Source organism: Erigeron canadensis, chromosome 4 (assembly GCF_010389155.1).
Source record: "Erigeron canadensis isolate Cc75 chromosome 4, C_canadensis_v1, whole genome shotgun sequence".
Taxonomy (NCBI): domain Eukaryota; kingdom Viridiplantae; phylum Streptophyta; class Magnoliopsida; order Asterales; family Asteraceae; genus Erigeron; species Erigeron canadensis.
The window spans coordinates 43,127,852-43,151,814 of record NC_057764.1 but is presented as its reverse complement, the minus strand read 5'-3'; the positions used below and the strand labels follow the sequence as shown (position 1 = coordinate 43,151,814).

At 34.2% G+C, this 23,963-nt stretch overlaps 3 protein-coding genes across 3 annotated transcripts; all 3 read right to left on the bottom strand.

Moving 5' to 3' along the window:
• Positions 1 to 6,353: 6,353 nt before the first annotated feature.
• Positions 6,354 to 7,352, bottom strand: LOC122598685 (LOB domain-containing protein 22-like). Its single transcript, XM_043771266.1, has 2 exons — positions 6,642 to 7,352; positions 6,354 to 6,498 (listed from the first exon to the last, which is right to left on the bottom strand). Exons 1-2 carry the CDS (start codon positions 7,148 to 7,150, stop codon positions 6,354 to 6,356), a joined length of 654 nt encoding a protein of 217 aa, XP_043627201.1. The 5' UTR covers positions 7,151 to 7,352.
• A 6,895-nt stretch (positions 7,353 to 14,247) lies between these two features.
• LOC122597679 lies at positions 14,248 to 16,851 on the bottom strand. The gene is made up of 4 exons (XM_043770251.1): positions 16,842 to 16,851; positions 15,627 to 16,335; positions 14,582 to 15,554; positions 14,248 to 14,433 (listed from the first exon to the last, which is right to left on the bottom strand). Exons 1-4 carry the CDS (start codon positions 16,849 to 16,851, stop codon positions 14,248 to 14,250), a joined length of 1,878 nt encoding a protein of 625 aa, XP_043626186.1.
• A 5,412-nt stretch (positions 16,852 to 22,263) lies between these two features.
• On the bottom strand, positions 22,264 to 23,204 carry LOC122597677. The gene is made up of 2 exons (XM_043770250.1): positions 22,896 to 23,204; positions 22,264 to 22,449 (listed from the first exon to the last, which is right to left on the bottom strand). The coding sequence occupies exons 1-2, from the start codon at positions 23,202 to 23,204 to the stop codon at positions 22,264 to 22,266; spliced, it is 495 nt and encodes a 164-aa protein (XP_043626185.1).
• Positions 23,205 to 23,963: the final 759 nt, after the last annotated feature.

Here is a 23,963-nt window from a genome sequence, read left to right as displayed (position 1 = left end):
GGAAATTGGAAAGCAACAACACTCTTTAAAAATTAGGAAGCTGAGAAGCTCTAAGGCCATCTCCAATATTGGAGATATCATGCCAATTTGCTTGGATCAAGCATTTCGAAATTTCAGTTTGCTAACATTGGAGCTCCAGTTTGCTTTTTAGTTTGTTTGGTGCTTCAATTTGCCAAGATTTACTTTAATTATTAATTTTTTTACTTTTGTCTTTATATATATATATATAATAGTGTATTATTTAATTTTATATGGATGATGATGTGACATTGACAAATTGAGTTTCAGTTTGTTTGGTTGGAGGCAAAATGAGGTCAGTATGTTGGTTCAGTTTGCTGTAACAATTTGTTGAGGTGTTGCTGAGATGAACAATTTATTTGGGCAAACTAATGTAACCATTGGAGATGGCCTAATAAACCAATGTGGCTTACCAAGATCAAAGTGTCTTTATTCCATGACCTATAACAAAATATATCAAGGCTTAAAATTACATGATAGAGTTACTTTAAGTATGAAATAATGATATTCGTATCACAGTTTTTGAAAAATCTATAACAATGTATCATAATTAATGCACATTATACAACTGTTTAATGCATAATTATGGTAAAAGTAACAAAAATTATGGTACAAATATCCCTTAAATGTATGTGGATGTAGAACTATAAATACTTGTCTTCTTTTAAAAGAAAAGAAATCATATAAAGAAAAAATTGGTTTCCTTACTTTTGTTAATTAGTAGTATTCGGGGTTGGTTTTGAGTTTTGACCCACTCCTAATAAAAGCAAATGCACTGTAGTCACTTGTTTGATTTATTTTGTACTCGAATAACACCTGGTATGCTTGTCAAACTTCGCAGATAATTATGAAGAGTGCATGCTCCCATGTGATCCTAACAAACAATCATACAATGACATCTCATGCGCAACCTTTTGGTCAATCATTTCAATCATTTAGTTTCATGATAATGTGTAGTAAAAGATCCAAAGGAACTTGTTCTTCAATCTACCTCAGACACAAGAATGCTGCCAAAAAGTTGGAATAATTAGAGCATTCGTAGCGGACACTTGGTTGAAGAACTCGTAACTTAATTGGTCACCGCCGTTGGCACTTGGCATCAGCTCTTCGGTTGTTTTCTCAGTTTAGTGGGACCAAAGTGTGATATATATGTTTGTAAAGTAAAATAAAAATTAAGAAATTGAAGATGTGTTATTAACCAAGCTATCAGTTTAAAAATGTTGATATGTAATCAAGCTGATGAAAAATAAAAACGGGGTCTACGTTAAAAACAGTCATACATTTAATAGCCAATTAATTTACAGTATTAAACTTAATTATATGAAGTGTGCGGATTCGATCACAATATTGACTCAAAGAATCTATTTTTGTTAGGTACAAGATATATCTTTTGATAGATGTACATAATAATGCTTTTAAAGAAATATGAATGAGAGCCTGTTCATAATATTTACACGGCTATTGGTCCTATACGGTAGTAAACTATATTAATATTAATAAAAACATATATATGATGAAAATAAATACAGTAGGAAGGTAGTGAGTCGCCTTCACATGTACATTCTATTTCAATTTACGGGAGACTATACACATCACCAACCACTATCAATAATGCAAGTGGGATACCATTTGAATGTGGGTTACGTACTAGGAGATTCGTAACGGTGACCGAACCTACGCATTTATTTATAAGGCACCGTTTTAATATATATCTTTAAAGAAAGTCTATACTCTTTTCTTGGTTGGTGTTCATCTCGGAAAACAGCTAGGACCATTCTACGACCAATGGGTCCTAAGACAAATGGTATCATGGTATGAGGGGTTTTTGAGGAGGAGGTCTTTGGCCATGTGGCTCCAACTAGGTAAATGATCATTTTAACAAAAATGGTGGTATGAGGCATTCCAACACAATGGGGCATCTCTTGCCATGTGTCTTTGACCAAATGATTGCATCGGTGGCATCGTCATCGGTTGCATCGGCATTTGTTGCATTTAAGCCATGTACCTTATAACCCCGGGACTATTTAAGACGTTTGGGTCGTTAACATCGGGTGGAACTTGGGTACGTGTTTGATCTTGGAAATCCATAGTTGAAATTGTTGGGATACATGGGTTTTTTTTTAACAAAAATGATAAGAAAGTATAGAAAAAAAAGAGAAGAGAAGAAAGTGTAAAGAGTTGTGTAGTGAAAATGAAGTTTAAATAGAGTAAAAGGTGAATTTAAAAAAAAAAAAAAAAATTTTCTAGGAAATTTAATTCCAAACGGATAGAAAACCTAGGGAAGGTAAAAAGTGGGTTGCTTGGTCAACGATTTTGCCTGTTCGATTTGGGCTTGGTTGGCATGCAAAACACCCAGCCGGGCCGATGTTCACCGCGTTTCACACGCGTTTTGGCCAGGAACGGGGTAGCCAAACGCCTCACACCACTCAGTCTAATAAATGGATTTATAAAATTTTCCAATTCTAATAAATGGATTTATAATACTCCAATTTTAAACGCCCATCAAATCCATACGATTCCCAAATGCGTCCCTTGACAACCAGTTTAGAACGGATGAGGGCAACGCCCGTACCGTATCCACCCGAAAACGAACCTGATTCTCACCATAAAAGTCGCCGAAAATGTTGCCGGAGGTGGCGGTGGTGATTGTCTCGCCGGAGAAGAACGAGGAGGCGGGGCGTTTGCCGGAGAAGAAGGTGGTGGCTGGCGGCGATAGTCTCGCCAGAGAACAAGAAAGAAGATCCAGCAGGGCCTTGTACTTTTGTACTTTTTGAATTGCTTGTAATTCTAAATAACCCACCAATATATATATATATATATATATAATCATTGAGCCAAACCAAGTAAAATTTGTGTTAATTTTCTTCGTATATACTTATTATTACTGTTTATTGTCATTACAACAAATATGTCTTTTATCCACGTTTACCTTTTAATAAATGTGAAAAAATTTATTAACTTCTTCACACTTAAAAGTGTGAGAAAATTTATAAAAAATTATATTTTCACACTTATATATGTGGGAAAAAAAAATCACGCTCTCAAATGTGTAAAAATATATTAAGGGGACGTTTGGTTCACATAATGTTTTTGAAGAAATTGAAATCTGTTAAATGAATTGAAATTTGAAGGAATTGGAATTTGAAAGTTTTAAAATCTGTCATGTATTTGGTTGACAGAATTCAATAGAATTCATCTAAAGGAATCTGAATTTAATTTATAAAAATGACAAGAATACTATTTATTAATAATAAAACAAATATAAATATTAATAATAACTAAATATAAGTAATAATAATAAATTTAAATGGTAATAGTATAAATAATATTAATATAATAATAATAAAAAGAAAAATAATGATAAAAATAAGAATAAATAGTTATAATAGAAATATAAAAATGATTATTATAATAATGAAAATATTATTAATAATATAAATATATAAAAAATAATAATAATATTATAAAAAATGTAATATTATTTTTATTATATTTTTTATATTATTATTTATTATTTTTTATAAAATATTATTATAAATATATAAAAATAATAATAGTATAAATATATAAAAGTATTAATAATATAAATATTTTATTTTATATAATTATTATTCATTATTTTTATATAATTTATACTAAATATATAAAAATAAAAATAATATAAATATATAAAAATATTATTATTGTTATTATTATATATATATTAATATTAGTTATTATTTTTAAATAATATTGTTTTATAATATTATTATTCACTTTTTTTTTATATAATTTTATTATAAATATAAAAATAAGAATAATATAAATAATATAATAATAATAATACTATTTTATTTATATTATTATTTATTATTTTTATATAATATTATTATATATATTTTTTTAATATATTTGTCTTATTTTTAATATTTTCATTAATAATAATAAATGAAAATAACAATAATAATAATTTATTTTAATTTTAGGAAATTCTAATAATAATAATATTAATAATAATAATGATAATAATAATAATAATAACAATTTATTTGTTTGAATGTTTTTTTGGTAATTTATACACATTCCATTCCATTGGAATGTTAAAAATTCCTTCCATATCTTGAAGGAATCTTGAATTTCATGTTTTAGAGAATTCAAAGGAAAGTTTACAATTCCAATTCCATGCCATGTCCTAACCAAACATGGTAAATGATAAAATTTAGATTTCAATTCCCATTAATTCCAGGGAATTCCGCGAACCAAACGCCACCTAATTGTTCATACTTAGAAATGTAGAAGTCAAATTGTAACACCAGATTTTATTAGCGAGGGGGAGCATAAAGAAATTTGGTGTTATAAATTGAGTTTCACACTGAAGTGTGAAAATATTTAACATTTGTTTACAATTTTTACTATGAACATTTTATTAATACATTTATAAGTGTGAAATAATTATCATTCTTAAAATTTTTTCACTATTTTAAATGGGAAGTTTTTCTACGCAAATTTAATTGTGATTAAAGTAACAAATTTCTTCACGCTTCGTTAAAAGTGTGAAAAATAAATATGGACAAATGATTTTTTATTCTAGTGTGTTTTGTGTTGAATTTGTGTTTTCTCTTTTTTTTTAGCATAGTTTCTAAAATCTTAACTAACCATACCTTTATTACCATTTGTTTTACTATCAAACATTAAATTTAGAAGACCCATAGAGGAAAAATCTTCAGATGGTGGATTTCCTTGCATGGTTTCCTTTTCTTTAGTTCAATATAATATTTCTAATTTACATATTCGTTGATATGAATTACATGAATATTTTTCTTTTACACTGGGTCACTGGCAATTGACTGATGGATAATATCTGTAAGCCTGAAGTCCTGGACTTCTATCTCTTTGTTGTTAGTGGCTTGATTTGGCCCAGTCTAAATATAATGTAAATATGTAATACCAGCTATTCAGCTAATAGCCTACTACAGAGTGCCGACCCATAAATTAGCTTTAACCAATTGACCATTTGACCCTACGCACCCCATTTATTACCAAACATATATTTTCGAAATCCAAAAACCAATTTTCTATAATATTGGGTTTGGTTTAACTGTTTAAGGCCACAAATGAAGGATACTTACCTGTAAAATTTTCTTATTTATGGAGGATAATAATAATAATAATATAAACATCATATATGTCGATCATATTGATGTTATAATAAATATATTAACGCCCAGGCCAGTTTGTGTTTAGTCACGAGTCAGGCAAAACCAGTAGAGATTGGGGATTCCTGATTCAGACACGCTGACGCACACACAAACACAAACCATTAACATCATGATGACGAACCCATGATACAAAGATTTAACGTCATTGGGATACTAAATATGTCTATCTTACGAGTATTAGTTCATTCACGCATTTACATTTACATTTACAACGAGATGCATAAATAAGTGGAAAAAGTGCCATAGCTCGATCTCCCTCATTAGGCTTTGGCCATAAAAGTGTCTTCTTCCCTAAAGTTTATGTCAATGGGAGCTTCAATCAAAGGCCTAGGCTGCTCTCAATCTCTCATGACATGTTCAAGTTTAAAACCTTTTCTGCTCCACAATAATCAAATATTCCACCTTAAAGAATACGTACAGTTGGATGTTATACAATAGGGCTAATCAGTTAAAATGGTATCATACTCTCACTTTTTTACTATAACATGAGTACATGACCCAACGTTTTTTCCGTCTAATGTAAGGACCAACGTGATTTACACATCGTTCATGATATTACAATATAAGGAATAGTAACCGAAAGTGTTTGGCACGGTTATAATACAATATGACCCATTACCCAAATTTCCGAAACAAGTTTAATTTGGGGTGAAGATCCCTTCAAGTTGAAAGTAACTTGAGGGGTCAAGTTATTATAATCTCAACCTTTGGATGAAAATCAAATGTTAAGATTTAAAGTTAAAATTTTAATCTTGACCATTGATTTTAATTCAAAGGTTAAGATTCTCACAATTTAATTAGTCAAGCTTGAAAGAATCCTTACCCTCTAATTTGCCCATTGCATACTGCACAAGTGCACACGCAATTTCTCATCATTGTCAATTCATTTCTTTTTCCATAAGCCACTATACATTTAGAATGTAAAATTCGTACTCTAATAATTAGTGATCAGGATCCTAACTATGTTAAAAGATCTAGCATTCTAGCCCATCATATTTTTACCTTAGAGATGTATCTATCTATAATTATTAATAATATGCTAATAAAAAAAGGACTAATAATTAACCAACAACATCAACTGATCACTCTCCATTAAACCTAAATTGCTTTACCATCTTGAAATGTATCCAAATTAACCTAAATTGCTTTACCATCTTGAAATGTATCCAAATTAACATCATCATCATCATCATCATACTCTTCTTCTTCTTCTTCATTGTAGTACGCATTTTCCACTTTCATCACATCCTTTTCATTTTCTTCATCATATACATTCTCCTCACTGCAAAAAAACAAAATAAAAATCAGACAACAAATTATATCAACATAACCTTTATTTAAGAAAACCGAAATGTTATATATGGAGGCTGATTGTTATTTACAAAAAAATCTTAAAATAAAAAAGAAAGCATTTTTTTTTCAAACCTTGATTCATATTTGGTAACATCATTTTGCACCAAAACATCATCACAACCAACCTCATCAAAATCAACCAGATCACAATCAAAACTCGCATTATTATCAAAAAAACTACTAGTAATATTATCAAACTGCTTGTTGTATTTCTGCACACCAAATGTTCGACATAATGCCAGTTCCCTCAAAACAAATTGAAGCTCAGCAGAAGCAGTTTCATAGTGGTGATGAAGTTGACGGATGATCTTGCAACATCCCTCAACCGGGTATTGAGCACGGGCATCGGCTTGGTAAATAAGGCTCTTCATTGCGTTATCTTTGTGGCGATCATCATCATCAAGATTCTTGATAATCTTGGTAATGTTGCTTACACCAAATAATTTGTGTACGTTTTGGAATTGCTGTTGGTGGTTGGGAGGGAAATAAGGTCTGAAAAGGCAGTCTGGGGTGCATTTTCGACGTTGGTATCGACATGCCGCACAGGCCTGGTTTGTGGGTTTGGATTTTTGGGGGGTCATTATTATGATTTGCCTATAAAAATGGAGAAGTTGAGGGATGAAATGAAAGGTGGGTATGTTTTTGTTTTGGTACGTGGTGTGTGTTTTATTTAGTTTAGCATAGTAATTAATTAAAGAAAACGATTGGGTGAAATTTTTGTAAGTGAAATGAAAGGTGGCGGCGGCAGTGGTGGTGGTGGAAATAGTGAGGGAGGGCCGAGGGGTGGTTTTTGTGATGTATTGGGTGAGTTTGTGGTCAAAAGAAAATTGTTTACAAGCCTCTATGGCTAATTCAATTCATTCAAGGTGATTGCATTTTTTTCAATAAATTTTGGGTTTCTAAATTTGGGTTCCGATAAAGTATGTGTTTTTTTTTCCATCTTTCAAATGTGTGTTTTTTTAATCAAATGCAAATATCCATTTTTATCGTCAATAATTTTTATGATTAGGTTTTACGTAAAATAAAACAAATTAAACAATATGTTTCTCTTTATTGAAAATCACTGTGCATCATGAAAATCATCGTACAACAATTTAATCATGATTAAAGGATCAAAATGTTGTTCTATTTGTTTACTTTAATACTTGTTTTAGAATACCCAACCCCTTTATGATTATTTGCGTTATGTAAATACAATAAGCAGATAATTGCCCCAACTACGCCCAAAACGCAATTACCACCAGACCATCGTTGTCGTCACCATAACTGTATTGCGCGAGTACCGTGTTAGCATATGTTTAAAATTTTGTTAAACTAATATCTTAAAAACGTCTTTATTCTCAATGTCATGTCCTACACGTTGCTATTATACCAATTATATTTATGTTTTTAAAGTGGTTTGTATTCCTAATTTTCGTTTTTTTAGAATTTACTTTTACAAGAGAAGTTATAAAAAGTTTTATATAATAAAAATCTCATCAGTATAATTAACTATTTCACTCAAAAAACCACAGGACATTTAAAAAGAAAACATAATAAACGTTCTGTTGATAAAGAAAAACTACAATCAATTAAATTGATCTCGGACTAAGGACTTCCTTTACGGGTTTTGGTCGCAATATCTTGACGGTAGCCTTACTTCTATCACGACGGTGTACATGTACTAACCACTTATATAATAAGACTTGAGTTTATCATATGTAGTAAACGATTTGATTGAACTTAGATGCAGTCGGATTCTTAGAATTAACCTAATGACCAATTACTTCATTTATTCATTACACCATAACATTGCTTTGGACTTTTGGAGATTTAAAAATCGTTGAGTCTCTTTTCAATTAAGGCATTCAATATACCTTTTCAATTGGAGATGGTTTTCTACCTTTGTTTTCGTGACGTTTCAACTATCTTCCCCAAAGCAATGAAATATAGGTCACTTCAGCTCCCTTGCTACAACACTGACCACCATGTCAAGGGTGGTGCGGCATCCGCACCAAAACCCAACATGGCGGATGTTTTATGCCAAAAACTCAAAAAGGGACCGCTCCATCCACTTTAAAATGTGTTAAGATGGGTCAGGTTCAGTTGATTTTGTATCATTTGTTGTGAGTTGAAACCGTTGGCGTACCCCTCAGGCCCTCAATAACAAGAACATTTACTAGCTAGCCTATTATTTACATGTGATGAATTTGATGTCAAGCCTCACCCAATACAAGCACAGCATGATTTGTATGTGATGATTTCAGCTCGGAGTTGAAATGAAATTCAACTTGTGAATTCATAGAGAACATAAACCAAGTTTTGAGTGACCACTTTGTTAATAACTGACCATTTATAGTCATTAATCCCAAATCTGATATCTTTTTGCTTGTGATATAACTATTGTGTTTGTATGATTATTGTTTCAGTGAGGGTAAAATATTCACTTTGCCAACACCACAATGAAAAATTGTATGAAATTAAAAAATGCTACTTTGCTATGTCTAAACAGAATGCAAAGACAATTAGATTGAAAGATTACAAGGTTTGTTTCCTTGTAACATAGTAGCTAATTTCTTTGACATGTATTTGTTTCCTCAACTTAATAGAGTAATTGAACCCAGTAGGACAGTATCCACCCTCTAAAGCTCTTGTGGACATAAGTACTTCATCTATCTTTTGCAGACCAAACGCTTACTTGTGGAGAAATCAACTTGTTTACTTACTTACTAATTGGTCTATTCGAGTTCATCTTTTATCTCTTATGGCTCAAATGGGTTTGAGTTGCCCAAAGTATTTCGAATGCATAAATCATTTTATTCATAGTATTACATGACCCGTAGGCCAATCTGCTCAACCGCCCAGTTTGCCACCTCTGTGTCTTTATGATGGGGAACAGAACCAATAGCCCTTCATCTTCATTTGAATACACAATGTTTTGAGCAGTGTCTAAACTTACATCATATCACTCTGCATGCATAAATTCACATGTGGTGAACATATGCACCTTATTATTCAATTCAATCCAGCTCTGACCCGGAGTTTTGGTTATAACCCATACACTACCCGACACCCTGACTTTTGCAGACTGACCACTTTGAGCATGTACATTTGACAGTAACATAAGTTGCCGAACTACCACCAAGTATCTTAGACACCGTCCGCTCATCCTAATCTATATCTTTGTTAGGGATGAACGAAGTTAACGAAAAACCGGAAACCTTACCAGTACCAAGATACCGTATAGGTGGTATTCCGTATTCGGTATCGATTTCGGTATTGTATGGTGTACCGAATAGAAAATTGAAAATAGTAGATAATGTGAAGAGATATGCATATAAGCATGTTTCACCAGAGATTTGAAATCATTCTTCAAAGAGATTACCCAAAATTTGAAAATCCAGTAGTTGCTGATCATTTGTCCAGAGATTTTTAAGGCACTGCACCATATATGTTCATGCATCCCGTATCCTTTGAATATTATATAATGTTACCACATTTAGCATACATATATTTATCAAACCAAAAGATTATCATCAGTAATGATATAACTTCCTTAGCAAATATAACCGTGCAAACTGATAAGAGACTTGATATTGTTACAGCATTTGGGCTCACTTTAATTTTGCAAGCAACATATTCCTAAAGAGCTAATTCAAAGATTCATTTGATCTACCCGTCGAAGCAAATCCACTAATAACATACTCTAACTTATCACATTAGGCTTAAAATCTTTCTCCGACTTCAACAAAAAAAAAGCAGCCTCGTGTCACATAGACCAACTTGAGCATACAAGTATACGAGGAAATGAAACCATTCCAGGTCACCAAACTTTTCATTTTTAATCTTGGGAAAAAGCATTTCAGCAGGTTCAAAAACTCCCATACACAGCGCAAAAGCAAGTTTTAGCAAACGAATAGTCATCAAAACCAGCCATTACAAAATACCCATATGCACCTCCCTCCCCTTATCCTAACTGACCCAAAGGCCAAAATGCCTCACAGTATGGGCGAGTTCTAGAGAGGCACTAAAGTTCATGAACAGATGCACCATTAGCAAACATATTAAAGGTTCAGCCCATTTACTGACTGATGTATGGCCATCACGGCCGGTCAAATATATAACTTTATAATTATAAGAGGAACATTTGTAACTTGAAATTTATTTAGCACTGTGTTTCTTCCTATTTGCCCATACGAGTCAAACTCGAATAACGAGGAACACAAAGATTAACATACTGGAGATATTACCGTGAAAGACTAGAACAGAATAATAGAAGCAGCTTATGGTAATCAGAGAAACAATATTATATTCATAGGAGGGTTATAAAGACAAACAATAATAAATTTAAAAAGTGGGGGGTACAGGCATCACAACTAAGACAACGGCGGCAGCAGCAATAAGCCCTCCTTAATTTGTTGATGATTTATTCAATCAAAAATCCGCCCGAAATCATAGAGACAATATACCATGGCTTCAAACTTAAAGTAATTATACTTTCTCAAATTTACGTGGAAGATGCCGTAAATCTCATCAGCAGTCATCTTGGAGAGCATGTCTACAACCTCTTCCATCATCAGCCCCATGAGGCTTTCTATGTCCAAATAACAAGCAGCCTGAAATTACAGCAAATTTGAACCAAAATACTAATTAATTATCCATAAAATAATAACCCTTTAAAATTACCCTGGTATTGCAAAACAAAACCTACAAATAATAATGATGCAAAGTAAAAAAGGGGGGGCCGTACAATGATCAGATGAATAGCATCAGGCTGATAGCGTTTGAGAAATTCGGAATTGAAAGCATTCAACTTCTGTTGGACAACATTACCATCATCACTACTGGCAGGAACGTTCCTGATCTTTGCGCGTTCCTCGCAATATTCACGAACCTTATAAACGATGTCGCTTTGGCCTTCGAATTCCAACTTTTTGAAATGATTCTCGTAAGCATCACGTACAGTTATAGACTCCTGGGCAAAGGACTTGGCATCGATGGATACCCCGTCCGAACAAACAAGCGTCACCTTAAACTCCTCCTTAATAGTATCCGACATGCTCGTTCTGTCTGTCTAAGAAACTGATTTGTGATAATTATCTAGGCGAAGAAAGCCTCACGTGTTGACGAATGCTATGCGATCTGCAGATGATGATATAAAGAAAAAAAAAAACACATGCATTAAAAAATAAATAAAAAAAATGTGACAACCACTTTTATAAAATTAACTCTAGATTGGAAAATCGAACTCATTGCTTTCTCTCCTTCACCCCAATTGATTAATTGCTCGAGGTTTAATTTATTTAAATATTTTTTCAGAAAACCTAATGGTTGAATCTAATCTGTCAAAATCACAAGGAGGTTTTAAGAATCTGATTAGTATTTGTGTATTAACGATTGATTGATTAAAGCATAACAAAAAAATGCCGGATAGAGCAAAGGATAAAAGAATCTCAGAGACTCATGGTGATGATGATGATTCAACCCCGGAGAAAATCCCTAAAAAAGGTGCGTCGTCATCATTATTATTACTATTAGTATTATTTAATTTTATGAAAATTTCATAATATGTATTATTATTATTATATCGTTTTAAACTTAATTAATCCCAATTGATGGAGGTTATTTATTTTTTTAGTATAAAAAACTTGATTAGAATTCCGTGTTAGGATTGAATACTGTTGTTGGTTGATTGATTAATTTGATTGTAGCAGAAAACATAGCAGAAAACATGGCAAATAAGCGAATAGCAACACCGACTGATTATGATTTTCCATATAGACCACCCTTGATTAATCGCTTGCAAAAAGGTGCATAATTTTTCTATCTCTTGATTGAATCCCTTCCAATATTATCAAATAAATATATTTTTTATAATAATACAACTTGATTGATTGATTTGTAGCAAGAGAAAAGCAACACTGGGATCCTGAATTATTAAAAACTTCAGCGGATAACTTCAAACAACTTCCATATGAACAAAAGTGAGTTAGTTTACTTTTTTTTTAAAACGGGCGTATTTCAAGGATGTTTTGTCAAACAAGTTTTGGAAAAAAAAAATTTGTAAAACAAGGGAATCCGGTTTTACAAATACCGGATTCAAAAAGTTCTAGCCGAATCTGGTATTTGAAATACCGGATTCAAAAAGAATCTTTGAATCCGGTATTTTTCCAGGTTGATGTGAAAGGTGTGCAGCATGATGTGACAGTGAATAGGGGTAATGGGTACGAAGTTCGAAACCGGTATTTCAAAAACCGGTTTCAAATCTATATATATATACCCACATTCGGTTTGTTCTAACAATTTACCAACTAAAAAACCCTCCAAAAAATTTCAAAAAATATATCTAAAATGGCACGTCTTTCTGGTGCTAATTCAGTTCCAAATCTCACCCGGTTTGGAGTACAAGAGAGGGTTCGGATTGACGGTATTGATGATCAGGGACAACTCCACAATGGGGGCAGTGTGGGCAAATGTCCCCATTCCAATTTTGGTACAATGTAATTTTTTAGAGGTATATTTATAGTTTTATTCCTAAATAATACTCGTAACAATAAACAGAAAATACATTATACATACAAATGTCAGCATCGTTGTCATAAGCTTCTTCTTTGGAAGTATGTTACTTATGTTGGGAGCATTAGTTTTGAGATAAAATCTTCTATTGATAAAATAAAAATCTTCGGTTATTTTGATTTTTAACGAAGTTGAAAAAAGTGTTTTATTTGTTTGGGTAATTGTATCAAAATTTATCACATGCTCTAAAATTGCAAAGAATAGTGTTCAAGTTAAAGATAAATGTTCTCATAACTGGCACCCAGACGAAATTATTTTAAGGGTCCATTTTTTTAAATTTTCCATTGATAGTTAATTTTTGTTTAAAAATTTTTTTCCCCTCAAAGATGACCCTAATAAATATAATAAGAGACTTTTAAATTTGCCCCCTCAAAAAAAAAGTTCTGGGCTCCGTCCCTGTTGATGATAACAAGTGTAAAAATGAGGTGACAACTTTAATTGATCATTTGAAGGGGAAAAAAGTCAGAGTATGAGGCTGAGATTTTTGAACATGAAAGAGTGGTACAACCGTCCACAATAGACAACAGGTACTTGTACTACCTGCGGGAGAAGGTCCAATGGTTGCAATTAAGCATTGAGCATCTTACTTTTGCCGAGTCCTCAATGACTAGCACGATTCAGCACCAGACTAGCTATCATCATGAATTTGGCCTGGTTGGTAGGCGACCTGATGGTTACGTGACTCATCCAGGAGAGGAATACGCCGAAGACCCTGAAGCTACAGCCTCACCTGACTATGAGCCCGGTGAATACATTCACCGTAATGATGGTGACAGTGACGTAGACTCAAATGATTCCCGATTTGGTTCGCCATATTATTCGGTTCACCGTAACGATTACAACCTTTAAGTTCTACTCTTTTTGTAATCGTTTTCGTTTGAAATAAAATAAGTTTTTTAATTAGTATTTAATGTTGTTTATATGTTGTTTTATAATGTTTTTAATGTTATTCTGTTTTAAAATAAGTTACCAAAAAATACGAAGATGACATAAAAACAAACATAAAATTCACAAATTTCATACATGAAAACGGCTAAGAAAAGATAAACTTAACGGATTAAAACATCAAACAACAACAACACACAATAACAGAAACAGAAAAGCGACAACATTATTGCCATATTCAAAGTTCAGGGCATGTCTTCCTGTTATGGCCCAATTGACCGCAAACGCCACATCCAGCTTGTTGTCTTGAGGTTGAAGATCTGCTGGTAGAACTCTCATTCATCTCGTCCCGGTAACGTCTGGTGCGTCTCCTACCCCTATGCGTGACCAGTTTTGCCGGGTCTCCCTGTATCTGCCAATCTACCTGCGCCCAGTAATGCACGTCTCGGAGGGGAGCAAGTGCAGCATTATACTGACTTATCCACGTCCTAGTTGTGTACCTCTTGCTAGGAAGATTAGCAGCTCTCTCTTCTCTATATCCGCAAACAACAATGGCATGAGAACATGGAAACCTTTGATGCCGCCAAGCTCCACAAGAGCATTTTTTTCCTATTCGCCGCCATGACAACGTTGCATGTGTTCTCGCCTTGTGCATTTCTTTGGTTTGTTATGACCGTGTAAACTCCCGATCGCTCAGAAAACACTTCCACCCTATGGCCTGTTGAGGCTCTTTCACGCATCTGATAAACCTGCCACATTTTGGGAGTTAGTGGTGGGTTCCAACTGTTGGCCCTCCGGTATTGGTTGACAAAATGGTCTCTTGTCCAGGTAAATGTGGTCTCAATTAAAGCTCTAATGGGTAGCATTCGAGCCTTACCAAGGATGTTGTTTTGGCACTTGGCAATGTTTGTCGTTAAGTTACCCCAACGGCGAAGCCCCGAGTCGTGCCTTAGAGTCCACTTATCTAGACCAATATTTCTCAGATACGGCCAAACATCATCATCTTCACCCTTGATTTCCCTCACCACCCAAGTATACTTGGATGATTGGGATGTGGAACCGATAACCCAAGCCAAATTCTTGATTTTCCTGTTCTTGAAGTGTGAGTTCACATTGCTACAAACGTGCCTCAAACAATACCGATGATGCCACCCCTCAATTTGGCTCACTGCATTAAGTATGCCTTGGTGACGGTCTGAAATGATACACAAATCACCCACCCGCTGCGATGCGACATGCTGTTGAAAGAGAGTTAGAAACCATCCCCAACTTTCATTAGACTCTTCATCAACCAAGGCAAAAGCGACCGGCAATAGTTGTCCATTGGCGTTCTTCGTCACTACAGTTAGCAACTTACCCTTGTAGTTGCCTTTCAAATGAGTGCCATCGACAAAGATCACTGGAATACAACGTTGGAATGCCCTAATCGCCGGTCCAAAAGCCCAAAATACAAACTTGAATTCTTGTATGTGGCTTGAACTAGTTGGCGAATGGAGCCATTCCACAGCGGTGTCAGGGTTAGAACGTTGTAATTCGGCAACATACCTGGGCAATGCATCAAAGTTACTCGGCCAAGTTCCATACAACCTTTAAATTGCTATCCTTCTTGAATTCCACGCCTTGGCATAGCTCACATCCACATTGAAAGTTGCTTTTACTTGCGCCTGGATCTGTCTGACTTTATAAGTTAATTCTTCCCGCACGTTAGGCAAAATTTCAGAAGCAATCATACTTGCTTTCATACATCGGTTGTTGTTAGATATCACTTCTCCATAGCAATTGTGACTCTTCACCCACTTTGTGATCTGAAACATGCCTAACTTGTTTCTGCTTGTTCCAACTACAACCCACCTACACGGGACCCGGTCCGGAACACCACGATAATTCTTGCCCCTTGTCATGCACTGTGCTTTCCAAAACGTTGGCCTTGTATCCATAACAATAAGTTCTCTATTTTCTCTTATGTTCCAAAGCCTAACAGCGTGTACAAGTTCCGCCTTGCTTTGAAAAAACATTCCTTTTTCTATCACATTTCTTTCTCTCGACCAAAAGACCACATCTTCTTGAACTTCATTGAATGGCATTAGAGAATCTTCATTATCATCGACGAGATTAAGAAGTTGTTGATGCTCCAAAGGACCTTGTGCATGGGCTCCTTCTTCTTCTTCGTCTCCAGATACATCCCCATCAACGCTATAGTCGTCGATGGTATCATCACTTGTATAAGGTGTCTCGTCACTTGAGCCAACACCCATTGTATCAATTTCATCATCATGTTGAACATCTTCATCGTCTTCATTGTTGTTGTCTTCATCATCGTCATTGTCTTCATCATCATTGTTGGTGCATTTTAGGCACTTTCAAGTCAAATAACGTCTCTTTGATTTTGATGATGCTAAATAATACACGATACGAATGTAAAACAAGATAAATATTGATTTATGCATGTATACGCTATTTCCAAGCCAAAAACTGAAAATGGATCAAGTTTGGCAAAAATGTAGCACTATGTGTCTCTTGCAAAATCTGCAGATGGTGTGCAGATTGGCGGACGTCCGCCACAGCATCCTCCAGCTGCTGTTCTCAATTTGACATTTGTTCGAGCATCGTTCGACGTTTTCAGGTTCCGTAACTTATAGAATATGTTTGTTATAACATATGTAGGTTTTCCAATTTGTTAAATTCACTTTTAAACACTTTGATTTTTCACCTAATTTTGGGCCAAATTTTTTCTAAGTATGGGATGGTCAATAAAAGTCAACAAGTTTTAGTCAACTAAAGTCAATGTTTTTAAAAGGCTTAAAAACCTAGAAACTCACCTTATCTTCTCACCTTCACCCATCTTTATGCTTTCATGTGACCTCTCTTTTACCAAGACTTCAACATTTTGAGTAAGCATCTTCCTACCTTTTTCAATCCTTGTTTCTATACTATTATGGTAAGGGAATGAAGTCTGAAAGTGAGTTAGACATGGCTTGAACGGATTGTTACTTTTTGTCAAGAACAAGGTGATGTTGCAGAAAGTAGATCGACAGATGGTAAGGGCGGATCATAAAGCATCCGCGAATTGAAACGGGTCTTTCTCTCACTTCTCTATATAATCCTTCCTTGGTGTCACATGAAGACTGACCTCTTGCATACTAAGTTCCTGTGATTCTATTTTCAATTATCAAATCAATCATCTATTCAAATTTGATATACTAGCAAGAGTGAATTGTGTAGTGAGCTTATTAGTGAAATAATTATTACTACAAATCATTGTAAACTTCATTCTAGTGAGAGTGAAGTATTGTGAGGAAATTCTAGTGGTTAGGATTTCATTTGAGTTCTTGAAGTGTCAAGAACAAGTTGGTTTAAAATCTCTAGTGTTTAGAGATTTGGGTAACTCTTGAAGTGTTGAGAGTTATTGCATCCTTGAAGTGTCAAGTGTGTAAGATCAGACTCTCCACCGGGTTTGGAGATCATAGTGCTACAAATCTCGATTGGTGAATCGAGGAGTGGATTAAGGCGAATTCGTTAACATTCGTCCCAACCACTATAAATCGCGGTGTTCAAGTGTTTGGTGATTTCCTTCTAACTCTATCTCTTATATTCATTTGTATTTGATTGATTATTGCTTTTAATTCATCTTTGCACAAACCAAGTATCTAAACTTTGTTTTATGAATAATTTTACAAAAAGAAGTTATAAATTGGTATAATCTATTCACCCCCCTCTAGATTACACTTACAATTGATATCATAGCACGTTGCTCTAATTTTTGTAAAAACTTATTTTTTTCAAAAATCTCGAGTTTGAATCCATGGACAACAAAAGTGGTAATTATGTTGAGAGGTGTTCTATGTAAAGACCACCACTTCTTGAAATGGAAGGATTTTGCTATTGGAAACAAAGATTTGAAACTTACGTTTGTGCAAAAGATATTGATTTGTGGGATATAATTGTTTCGGGTGATTATGAGGCTAAGGAATGGTCAGTTACGGAAAAGAAATGGCTTAAAGTTGAAAAGAAAGATTGGAAACCCGAACACAAACAAAACATTGCAAAAAATTATGAAGCAAAACTTATGTTGTATAATGTCTTGCCTAGAAAAGAATATGAAAGAGTTTTCATGTGTAAAAATGCAAAAGAGGCTTGGGACACTTTAGTTGTAACTCACCAAGGAAATGAACAAGTGATTGAAAGTAAAATTGAATTGTTAATTGAACAATATGAACAATTTACTATTGGTGAAAATGAAAAGATAGATGTAGGATATTCTCGATTTAACACCATTTGTACAAGCTTGAAATCCTTAGGTACATCCTACACAACCAAGCAATATGTGAGGAAATTCTTGAGGGCACTTCCATCCAAATGGAGACCTAAGGTGACGGCTATTGATGAAGCTAAAAACTTTGATAAGTTGACTCTTGATGAACTAGTCGGAAATCTCAAAGTCCATGAGGTAGTATTGGAGAAAGATGAAGAAATAGCAAGATTGAAGAAAGACAAATTCAAGTCTATTGCTCTTAAAGCCAAACACAATGAATCCTCTAGTGATAATGGGATTGATGAAGAAGAGCTATATGAAGATGAAGAGTTGGCATGTATGGTGAGAAATTTCAAGGAGATTTTTAGAAGAAATGGAAAATTTGTTAGACCTCCTCAAAATGACTCAAGAAAACCACCACAAGACTTGAAGAAAAAATCTAGTAGAAAGTGTTTCAATTGTGGTGATCCTAACCACTTGGTAAATGAATGCACTAAAAAGAGAAACGAAAGAGCATATGTTGGTGGTGCTTGGGAAGATGAGGAAGATGAAGAAGTAGAAGAAACTCAAGAGAAATGTTTCATGGCAATTCGTGGCCCAGAAAGTATAAGTGATGATCAACCGGAATTCACAAGTAGAACTTGGAGTGATAGTGACGATGGGGACTCCACTATGTGCTTCGTCGGACAAGATGAAGATGAGGAATGCTACAATGGAGTAATTAAGAAAGATGATTGGATAACCGATAGTGGATGCTCAAAACACATGACCGGAGATCGTGAGGTTTTCTATACTTATGCAAAATGCAATGGAGGTGATGTGGTGTTTGGGAGCGATCACAAAGGAAAAATCATTGGTAAAGGTAACATTGAACATGAAAAGTTTTGCTTTGAAAAAGTTGCTCATGTGAAAAATATTGAATTTAACTTGCTAAGTGTTGGTAAATTATGTGATAAAGGATTAAAAGTCATGTTTGATGAAACGCATGCGGAAATAATTAAAGATGGTGAAGTGATAATTACTTGTGTACGGAAACAAGGTGTGTATACATGCAAACTAAGTGATTATAAGAAACTTGATATATGCCTAGCTACCATACATGATACTTCTACTTTGTGGCATAGAAGATTAGGACATGCTAATATGAGACAACTTCAAAAACTATCCTCTATGAATTGTGTGAGAGATTTGCCTAACTTGAAATTTGATTGTCATTTTTGTGATGCATGCAAAATAGGAAAACAAGTTAATGCTAGTCATAAACCTAAAAACATAATATCAACTACAAGATGTCTAGAACTTTTGCATATGGACTTGTTTGGACCATCGTCGATCCAAAGTTATGGAGGCAACTTCTATACTTTAGTTATTGTTGATGATTATTCTAGGTTTACTTGGGTATTTTTCTTAAGACATAAAAATGAAGCTTTTACTCAATTTAAAATATTTGGTAGAAAAATACAAAACAAGCTAGGTTGCACTATAGTCTCGATTAGAACCGACCATGGTAGAGAATTTGATAATGAAACTCAATTTGGAGAATTTTGTGATAAACATGGTGTAACTCATAATTTTTCGGCTCCACGTACACCTCAATCTAATGGAGTAGTTGAAAGAAAAAATAGGACACTTCAAGAAATGAGTAGGACTATGCTAAATGAACAATCTATTCCTCAAAAGTTTTGGTGTGATGCCGTAGCTACTTCGTGTTATATTCTTAATAGAGTCCTATTTAGACCAATGATGAATAAAACACCATATGAAGTTCTAAAAGGTAAGAAACCTTCCTTAAAACATATAAGAGTATTTGGATGTAAATGCTTTGTCTTAAATAAGAAAGACCACTTGACAAAATTTGATCCTAAAGCTTATGGATGTATCTTTCTTGGTTACTCATCTATAAGTAAAGCATATAGGGTCCTAAATAAAGAAACCAACATTGTAGAGGATTCACTAGATGTCACATTTGATGAGTCGGAACCTAAACCTAAAACACTACATTTAGTGGATGATGATGATGTAATTGTAGAAACCAAGTGGTTTGGGCCAACCAATCAACATTTTTGGTTTGATTTTATAAAGTACGCGTTTGGATATGATTCCAAACCCAAACATTAAGGGTATTCATTTTTTCAATATCAATTTAGGAGGTCTAAAGCATTATACACTTTGGCAACGTCAACTCTTTAACTTGTTACATTGTTAGCATCTTTAATTTCTTTAAGTTGTTTCAAATTTAGCAACTTTAACCTTTGAAGATATCATATATCCCAAAGCTTTTCCAGTTTTTGGTATAAATGAATTTATACCGCCTAGACAATTGTTTAGTTCATTTCCAGGAGATTAATTGATTTACAAGTTGCTTGTTATGTAAACTGCAGAAGGGCAGCATTCCACCAACTGTTGCTACCGCAGAGAGTGAGCGATCTCCTGAATGCAAGCAAACAATAGGCTTGAAGGATATGCTAATGGTGGGCATACTTGGGTATACTTCCACTCAGTTCCCCCACAAATGAGTCTAATGACCAACATTGGTCAGGTGCTAATGGCGTGTTCGAGGGTTTGGAAGTCGTGGTTGGAGAATTTTGGCCTATTGTTTAGGATTGTTATTATCTGTTCTTATTGTTTGATTTGTGTAATTGGTGTTCTATTAAACTGTTAAGATATATGTAAAAGTTTTTTCTTTGGTCACCATGTTGATTTGTCAAAAGAAACAATTTATGTATGCATAGTCCCATCTTGATCGGCATGTTTTGTTATAAACTTGTAACCCAAACCGATTTTGTTTTTAAACCAAGCTGTGAATTGTGTTTGATTATGATACAAACATATCATTAACTAATCTCCCTACACACCAAACTCATCATAATTAATTTGCTAAACATAAAACAACAATACTAAAAACTGTAAATTAGGCGTAGCACAGGAAATGCTATGTAGGCTTTTGCTTACCGAGGGTTTGAATCACTTTCTTTCCTTACCTTCACCTAATTTACCGATCTTATTAACCACTATAGCACCTCAAATATATGTTAAACTACTTTTTTTCACCATGTTCGTCCCGTATTCTTTAAATACTATATGCCCTTCCTTAACGTTACCACATTTAGCATACATATTTATCAATCCATTGCAAACCAAAAAATTATCATCAGCATAAGTTCTAATGATATAACTTCTTTAGCAAATATAACTTAATTAAATCTCACAAACTGATAAGAGACTTGATATTGTTACAGCATTTGGGTTCACTTTTGCAAGCAGCATATTCCTAAAGAGCTTCAAAGATTCATTTGATCTACCCGTTGAAGCATATCCACTAGTAACAGCACTCTGACTTATCACATCAAGCCTTGTCACACAGACCAACTTGAGCACACGAGTATATGATGAAATCAAACCATTCCAAGTCACCTAACTCTTCATTTTAATCTTGGAAAAAAACATTTCAGCAGAGGATCAAAAACTTCATGATTCCCATACACGCACAAAAGCAAGTTTTTAGCAAACGAGTAGTATCAGAACCAGCCATTACAAAATACCCATGCACCTTCCTCCACTTATCTTAAGTGCCCGAAAGGCCAAAATGCCTCACAGATGGGCGAATTCTAGAGAGGCAGTAAAGTCATGAACCATTAACAAACATATTAAAGGTTCAGCCCATTTACTGATGTATGGCCATCACGGCCATATTAAAGGTCAAATGTAACTTTATAATTAAAATGGAACATTTGTAACTTGCAATTTATTTAACACTGTGTTTCTTCCATCCTATTTGCCCACACAGGTCAAACCCTAACCCAAACACTCGAATAAGGAAACACAAAGATTAAAAACTGAATATAATACCGAGAAAGACTAGAACAGAATATAGAAGCAGCTTATGCTAGTCAATATTCAAAGGGTTATAAAGACGAACAATATTCAAAGGAGGGTTACAGGCATCACAACTAAAACAACGGGCAACAACAATAAACCCTCGTTACCTTGTTGATGATTTATTCAATCAAAAACCTTCCCGATATCATAGAGGCAATATACCATGGCTTCAAATTTATAGTAATTATACTTTCTCAAATTGACGTGGAATATGCCGTAAATCTCATCAGCGGTCATCTTGGTGAGCATGTCAACAACCTCTTCCATCAGCAGCTCCATGAGGCTTTGTATGTCTAAATAACAAGCAGCCTGAAATGAAAGCAAATTTGAACCAAAATAATTATTAATTATCCATAAAATAATAAATAAAACGGTACTCGCGCGTTGCGGCGGTGACGGTGGTGGAGGTGACAGGTCATGATAGGTCATAGAGTGTGATAGCCAAACACCTTAGCCGTCCGGGCCCTCGGATTTAAAAATTTGTCAGAAGTATATTGAATGAGCCCTCTAATGAAAGAGCATGAAATTTTAATTCCTCTAAGGTATTATAATTATTTTAGGTAAATAAATTTAAATTAGTGAACAACAAAAACAATTAGTTAAAAAGTTGAAATTTTTTGGCTGTATTAGCGATAACCCTGGTTTAAAGTATAATAGATAACCCTTTAAAATTACCCTGGTATTGCAAAATAATAACCTCCAAATAATAACAGACATAATAATATACGAAACAAAGAAAAAAAAGGGGGGCGTACAATGATAAGATGAATAGCATCGGTCTTATTGCGTTTGAGAAATTCGGAATTGAAAGCATCCAACTTCTGTAGGACCATAGTATCATCACTACTGGCAGGAACGTTCCTGATCTTTGCACGTCCCTCGCAATATTCACGAGCCTTATAAATGATGTCGCTTTGGCCTTCGAGTTCCAACTTTTTGAAATGATACTCGTAAGCGTCACGTACAGTTGGAGACTCCTTGGCGAAGGACTTGGCATCGATGGACACCCCGTCCGAACAAACAAGCGTCACCTTAAACTCCTCCTCCTTCTTAGTATCTGACATGCTCGATCTGTCCGTCTAAGAAACTGATTTGATTTTGATTCGAGGGCCAAAAGAAAACCCTAATGTACCTCCCTGTTAATTTTATTTATTACTCGTATAATATATATATATATATATATATATTGTATTTTAATATATATAATATATATGGATAATGATTAATCAACCTAATTGATGTGCCTAAAGGTATGCCTAATAATAAGATGATGACATGTGGAAAAATCAGGGGGCAAGATTAGGAAAGAGAATTAGTGAAATCCATATGTCAAATTTCTAAGGTTTTAGGTTGATTTTTAGGCATATGAGTTAGGTTGATTAATCATTTTTCAATATATATATATAATTTAATAATCTCATTAAAGGCGAGGACAATGAACAGTGTCACGTGACATGTGGCGCTGCTCTATTGGTCCACCTGTACCCCGCGTTTTTTCCCAGATTTTGTCACATCGGATTCCGTTAAGGTTATTTTTTGTTCGGTTTTTCTTGGTTTCCTACATAGTTTTTTTTTGCTTTTGTGTTTTCTTTCTATTGGTCCACCTATACCCCGCGTTTTTTTGGATTTTGATATATCGGATCCCGTTAAGGTTATTTTTCTTTCGGTTTTTGTTGGTTTATTACATAGTTTTTTTGCTTTTGTGTTTTCTTTCTATTGGTTCATCGTATACCCCCATCACTATTTAGATTTTGTCATTTTGGATCCCGTTTGGGGTTTTTTCTTGGTGTTCATCATAGTTTTTTGGCTTTTGTTCTAAATTA

Coding starts and splice junctions, on each gene's coding strand:
- LOC122598685 (XM_043771266.1), bottom strand. CDS start 7,150: ATGACCCCCCAAAAATCCAAACCCACAAACCAGGCCTGTGCGGCATGT. Junction 6,499..6,641: donor GTTACCAAATATGAATCAAG/GTTTGAAAAAAA, acceptor GTTTTTTTGCAG/TGAGGAGAATGTATATGATG.
- LOC122597677 (XM_043770250.1), bottom strand. CDS start 23,204: ATGTCAGATACTAAGAAGGAGGAGGAGTTTAAGGTGACGCTTGTTTGT. Junction 22,450..22,895: donor ATGCTATTCATCTTATCATT/GTACGCCCCCCT, acceptor CTTTCATTTCAG/GCTGCTTGTTATTTAGACAT.
- LOC122597679 (XM_043770251.1), bottom strand. Junction 15,555..15,626: donor GATGTGAGCTATGCCAAGGC/GTGGAATTCAAG, acceptor TGCATTGCCCAG/GTATGTTGCCGAATTACAAC. Junction 14,434..14,581: donor GGAGCTTGGCGGCATCAAAG/GTTTCCATGTTC, acceptor TACTGGGCGCAG/GTAGATTGGCAGATACAGGG.